The sequence below is a fragment of the Condylura cristata genome, unplaced genomic scaffold (genome assembly GCF_000260355.1).
Source record: "Condylura cristata isolate star-nosed mole 26May11 unplaced genomic scaffold, ConCri1.0 scaffold00029, whole genome shotgun sequence".
NCBI classification, from domain to species: domain Eukaryota; kingdom Metazoa; phylum Chordata; class Mammalia; order Eulipotyphla; family Talpidae; genus Condylura; species Condylura cristata.
In genome coordinates, this window is record NW_004567130.1 from 18,021,742 (window position 1) to 18,026,733 (window position 4,992).

A 4,992-nucleotide genomic window follows, 5' to 3' on the forward strand; every position below is an offset into this window, starting at 1 on the left:
GACGGATTGCGGGCCCGGCCGAAGCGCGCGGCGCGAGCCCGGGCCTGACCGCAAGCTGCGCCGATCGAAGGCCTCCTGAGCTCGCGCCGACCGCAGCCCTCACGTAGACGACCCCGGTCATTCTCTGCACGCACCGGGTGCCGCCCTCGCCGATGTGCAGATGGCAGGAAGTCAGCCGGCAGCCCGCGCGCGCCCGCCCGCCCGAGGCGCGCCTCCCCGACGCCAGGGTGTGCCCCGAGTGACCGAGGAGCTGGGCTGGCTGCGCGGTGTGAGGCCCCGCTGGCCTCGGTCCTGCCTCCCCCGCAACACCGCACCGGCTCAGACCCCGCGGCCCTCGAGCAGAAGCAGGGGGCAGCCCCGCCAGGACGAGGCCGCTGTCCCGAGTCCGGGCACATCCTGCCCGCGGTCTGCCTGCCCCCTCACTCCCCATTCTCGCACACAGAGGTGTGGGCTGAGGCCTGCGCCCGACGGCTGGTCTTGGAACTAGCAACTCCAGCCTCCACGAGAGTCCCAGGCAGAGACGCAGGGGCTGCTGTCGCGGGTCTCTGCCTGGGCCCTGCCGGCCTGGTGCCAGCGCCATCTCCAGGCACTGCAGGCTGCAGACGCACTTTATTTTTTAAGATTTAATTTTTTATGTCTTTATGCACAAGAATGGGGCGCGGGCCAGAGGAGCGGGGGTGAGAGGACGCCCCAGAGACAGTGGGGAGGACAGCAGGCGGGTCCCCTGAAACCCACTGCCAAGGGGCTGCGAGGAACCAAGGGCCTTCTGCCCTCTGGTCACTCGCTGGCCGTGTGGACGGGGGCTCAGCGGCTCCATGGTGCTGGAACCCCTGAGACTGTGGACTTCTCCCCAGGGGTGTGGCCTGGAGTTCAAGCCCTGGCTCATAATCTTACCCCTGGAGCTGGGAGGTTTCGTTTTTCTCATCGGTAATGTAAGGACAAAGGTAAAATTTACCTAAAGGGCCTCCCTGGGGGCGCAGAGTGCTGAAGGGCAGCATTGAGAAGCTAAAGCCGTTTCAGCACAAGTTCGATCCCTGCCTGCCCCGGAGGTGACCACAGGGCACCACAGCCCTCTCCTGACCCGCCCGCTGCTCCCTCAGCAGTGGACTTCGTCCATCTGCCTGTTCTGCTCCCCACTGTGTCTCTGGGGAGTCCTCTCATTCTCCCCCTCTGGCCTGTAGCCCAGCTCAATGTGCATAAATAAATCTTTTTCTAAAATTTAACTAAGGAAAACAGAGGTTATGGCGAAGGCCAGATAAGATTTGCATTTGTGAAGTGCCATTGGGTGCCTGGCACGTGTAATGCAGCGGCCGTGGGCGCTGCGCAGGGGGAGCCGCGCTCAGGGCGGCTCCCTCTCGTCTGCCGCCCATGCATGGCGCAGGGCCCCATGGCCGCAGCCTCCAACAGCTCAGCCACCGCTCAGCCAGCCTGGGCCCTGTGGGCGGGGGCGGGTGCTGGAACCCACCGGCCCGTGGCCGCCAGCCCTGCGGCTCCTCCGCCTGGGGCCTGGACGCCACCACAGCCCTGCTCTCCCCGCAGAGGGCGGGAACCGCTACGAGGGCAGCTGGCAGAGAGGCATGAAGAACGGCCCCGGGCGCTTCTTCCACCTGGACCACGGGCAGCTCTTCGAAGGCTTCTGGGTGGACAACGTGCCCAAGTGTGGCACCATGACCGACTTCGGCCGCGACGAGGCCCCGGAGCCCACCCAGTTCCCGATTCCCCAGGTGGGCGGCTCGGCGGGCAGGACAGGGCAGCCGTCCCCTACACCGGGCAGGCGGAGCAGCACTCCGGCGCCACACCCAGCCTGGCCAGGCAGGCCCGGCCGGGAACAGAGGTGGTTTTGTTTTCAGTCAGGTGATCCCGAGTCAGGCAGCACCCCAAGGCTGGCAGCACCCCAAAGCCGGCAGCCCAGCCCTTCTGTGCTCCCAGTCCACCCCTGGCTGCCTCCCTACAGGTCAAACTGGTGGACCCCGACGGCGTGCTAGAAGCAGCCTTGGCCTCGTTTAAGGCGCCAGAGAAAGCAGGAGCCTGATGTCAGGTGAGGCCTCACCTGCTGCCGCCTCTAGCTGGCCCAGGCCGCGCCCAGCCCGGATGCTGCAGCAGGGGCAGCGGCGGAGGCTCCCTTGTGAGTGCCTAGCAGCCGCGGGTCCTCAGTTCAGATGGGCGTCCATTCCCTCCAGCGCTGCCCAGACCGGCCTGTGCGGACCCGGGCTGCCCAGGGGACAGCTTGCAGCCAGAGGTGCGCTCTTCCAGCCCCGCCCCACCGAGTGGCGTGAGAGCAGAGTTTCGGCCCCGCCCCGCGAGAGCCGGTCAGGAGCGCGTGAGCCCCCTGCCCACGCCTCCCAGGGCGTTGCCTGAGCGGCCCACAGCCGACACCGCCCACGCGGGCCTGGGACTCCCGTCACCCCCGGACTCCAGCCCTGCTCTGGAGAATAAAGCGGAAGCCGGTGGCACTCGCCTGGGCCGTGGGGTGACACCAAAGGTGGGGGCTCACTCCCAGTCACTGCAGAGATGGAAGACTCACCAGAGGGCAAAGGCGCGCGGGGCCTCGGGGCGCAGTGTGGGATGTACCGAGGCCGTGAAGCAGGCTGGGGTCCCAGGCCGAGCCTGACCCAACACAGGGCTGGGGTCCCTCGCATGGGGAGAGGCGCTGGGGGCCCGGGCCTCCGCTGTCAGCGCCATCCTGTGAGGGGCAGCGGAAGCCCCGGGGCCTTCCCCGGCCATCTGGCCGGGTGGTGGCTGCGGGCCAGTGCTGCGGTGCTCACCGCTCGCCAGCGGTGTTGGCCAGCGCCCTGAAGCGGGGGCACTCGCCGGGCCAGCACGCACCCGCGAGCGCCCACACCGCAGCGTGGCGGCTACCGCAGGGGCGGCCTGGCCCTGGAGACCCGCTGTGCCCAGCATGGGCGGCTGTCCTGCGCACGAGGCCACTGCGGGAGGCCAGTGGCCGGGCGCCTGAGGCTTGGCCGGGAGGGCTCCGTGGCCAGCAGGCGGGTGCTGGCCTGGCCCTGCGCCCCTGCAGGTTAATAAAGCTGAGGCTGCAGGTTGTCATCTCTGCTCCCGGCCGCTCAGTGCAAGTGCAGCAGCAGGTTGCACTGGGCCAGCTGGTCTGGGGCGGGGGCAGGGTCAGGCTCGCGCTGGCCTGCGGAAATGGCCCGTGTGCGGAGGGCTGGGGCACACACAGCCAGGGCAGCCCGGCGGCCGCTCGGCCTCTGCAGGCCGCTCTGGGACCCGCTGGGCAGCAGCCAGACACGGTGAACACGCCGCAGGCCGGCTGGGGAGGGGCCTGCCGCAAAGGACCGTATGGGCGGGGCGCCGCGACCCAAGGGACCTCCCACCCAGGCGAGGGCTGGCCGGGGCTGGCCAGCTCCCGCTTGGGCAGACTTCCAGGCGCTCTGCCCGTGGACGGGACACAACCACCCACCCGTCAGTGACCGGCATGGGGCGACCAGGGACCCACGAAGCACAGGCCTGGCAGCCTCACTATCACCATTGCCCCTGCAGGCAGTCTCTCGAGGGGTGCGGTCGGCGGGGAGGCCTGCTGGACAGGCGCGGGAGAGGGCCGGCTGCACCGGGGTCAGCAAGGCCCCGCCCCTCGCCCACCTCCCACCTGCGAGCGCCGTGGCTGCCTCTCCGGCTGGTTGCGCGACACTGGGGGTGTATGGGGTCAGCTGAACTGTCCAGACAGGAACCCCATGCCGCCGGCCACGTAACCCACGGCCGGTGTCTAAGCGGGGATACCCGGCGCTGGCGCCGCCTAGCACCTCCCCAGCCACGTGGTGTCCACGGGCCTTGGGTGGAGGCCGCGAGCTTCCCCAGGGACCGGCGCAGGCGAGCCGCAGGCGCAGGGCCGGCTGGGGCCAGCAGAGCTGCCCAGAGACGCACTCGGGTCTTTCAGCTTGTATTTGCGTCCACACACACCGCGCGGCCAGCGGGCTCGCGCACACCGCAGCATGGGGCTGCGGGGCGCTGCGGGGCAGGCCAGGGGTTCTCAGTGGGGGGCAGGCGCCGCCTGGGCTCAGGCGTAGTGGCCGCCGGGCGCCAGGGGGTGGTCCCCTCTGTGGTCCAGCTGGTCCTGCAGGCGGGCAAACTCGGCCAGCTCGTTGAGCTCCTGGAACTGCCGGTCCGTCTTGTGGCTGACCAGGGAGCGGTAGAAGTGGACGGCGAACACGATGAAGACCAGCCCGAAGGGCACCATGATGGTGGTGGAGGCGATGGCGGCCGCCTGGCCCGGGGTGATGCCGCCCGCCGCGCCACTGCTGCCATTGGCCGCCGCGCCGCCGGCCGCGGGCTTGCCGGGGGGCCGCGGCTGGCCAGGCTGCCGCTTGAGGGGCAGGAACTTGACCCAGCAGAGCAGCACCACCTCGGCCAGGAAAAGCAGTGTGCCGATGACCGTGGAGAAGGCCCAGGCCAGCTCGATGTGGCGGTGCATGCGCTCGTGCGGCGACTCCTTGACGGAGTTGAGGTTGTGCACGTTGCTCACCGCCTCGATGTTGGGCAGGATGCAGGTGCTGATCATGAGCGCGAACAGGTGCACGGCCACCAGCACGGTGGTGCAGGCGCTGAAGGCGATGAGCAGCCCCGGCGGGTAGTCATGGTCGGCGTCCAGCTGCACCTCCACCATGGCCACCTGCGGAGGGACAGGCGGCTGAGGGCCGGCCGGGCCTGGCCCCGCCTCTCGCAGCTGGCCCCACCCCTCCAGTCCTGGCCCCTCCCCGCCCTGCTCCCCCAACCTCATGCCCCGTGTCCTCTGACCCCCACCTCCAGCCTGCACCCCAGCTCTCGTGCGCGTACGTAAGTCTTCTAAGAAATGAGCACTTATGTGTGAGTAAACGCATCTTAAGAAAAAGATTCTAGCACACGAGAGCTGGGGCGCAGGCCGGAGGCGATGGGGTGAGTGGACACCCCAGAGGCAGAGTGGGGTGCAGCACAGCGGGTGCCCCGAAGCACATTGCCAAGGCGGGGAGCGGGGGATGGGTCCCTCCGGCGGGGGCT

The 4,992-nt window shown here is 69.2% G+C and overlaps 2 protein-coding genes across 4 annotated transcripts in view; one reads left to right on the forward strand and one right to left on the reverse strand.

The window, feature by feature from the left end:
• Positions 1-3,058, forward strand: part of MORN3 (MORN repeat containing 3) — a 6,312-nt gene extending 3,254 nt beyond the window's left edge. Inside the window, exons 4-6 of one of the 3 annotated variants that reach the window (XM_012731195.1) lie at positions 1,540-1,724; positions 1,955-2,038; positions 2,181-3,058. In XM_012731195.1, coding sequence (XP_012586649.1) covers positions 1,540-1,724; positions 1,955-2,032 — 263 coding nt within the window. In that variant the 3' untranslated portion in view covers positions 2,033-2,038; positions 2,181-3,058. Of the gene's footprint in view, positions 1-1,539 lie in introns of all 3 variants that reach the window. The other 2 variants (XR_001145927.1, XM_012731194.1) reach the window with 2 other exon arrangements.
• Positions 3,059-3,931: 873 nt separating this feature from the next.
• On the reverse strand, positions 3,932-4,622 carry ORAI1 (ORAI calcium release-activated calcium modulator 1). The gene has a single exon (XM_004691018.2). It carries the CDS (start codon positions 4,619-4,621, stop codon positions 4,016-4,018), a length of 606 nt encoding a protein of 201 aa, XP_004691075.1. The 5' UTR covers position 4,622; the 3' UTR covers positions 3,932-4,015.
• Positions 4,623-4,992: the final 370 nt, after the last annotated feature.

Coding starts and splice junctions, on each gene's coding strand:
- ORAI1 (XM_004691018.2), bottom strand. CDS start 4,621: ATGGTGGAGGTGCAGCTGGACGCCGACCATGACTACCCGCCGGGGCTG.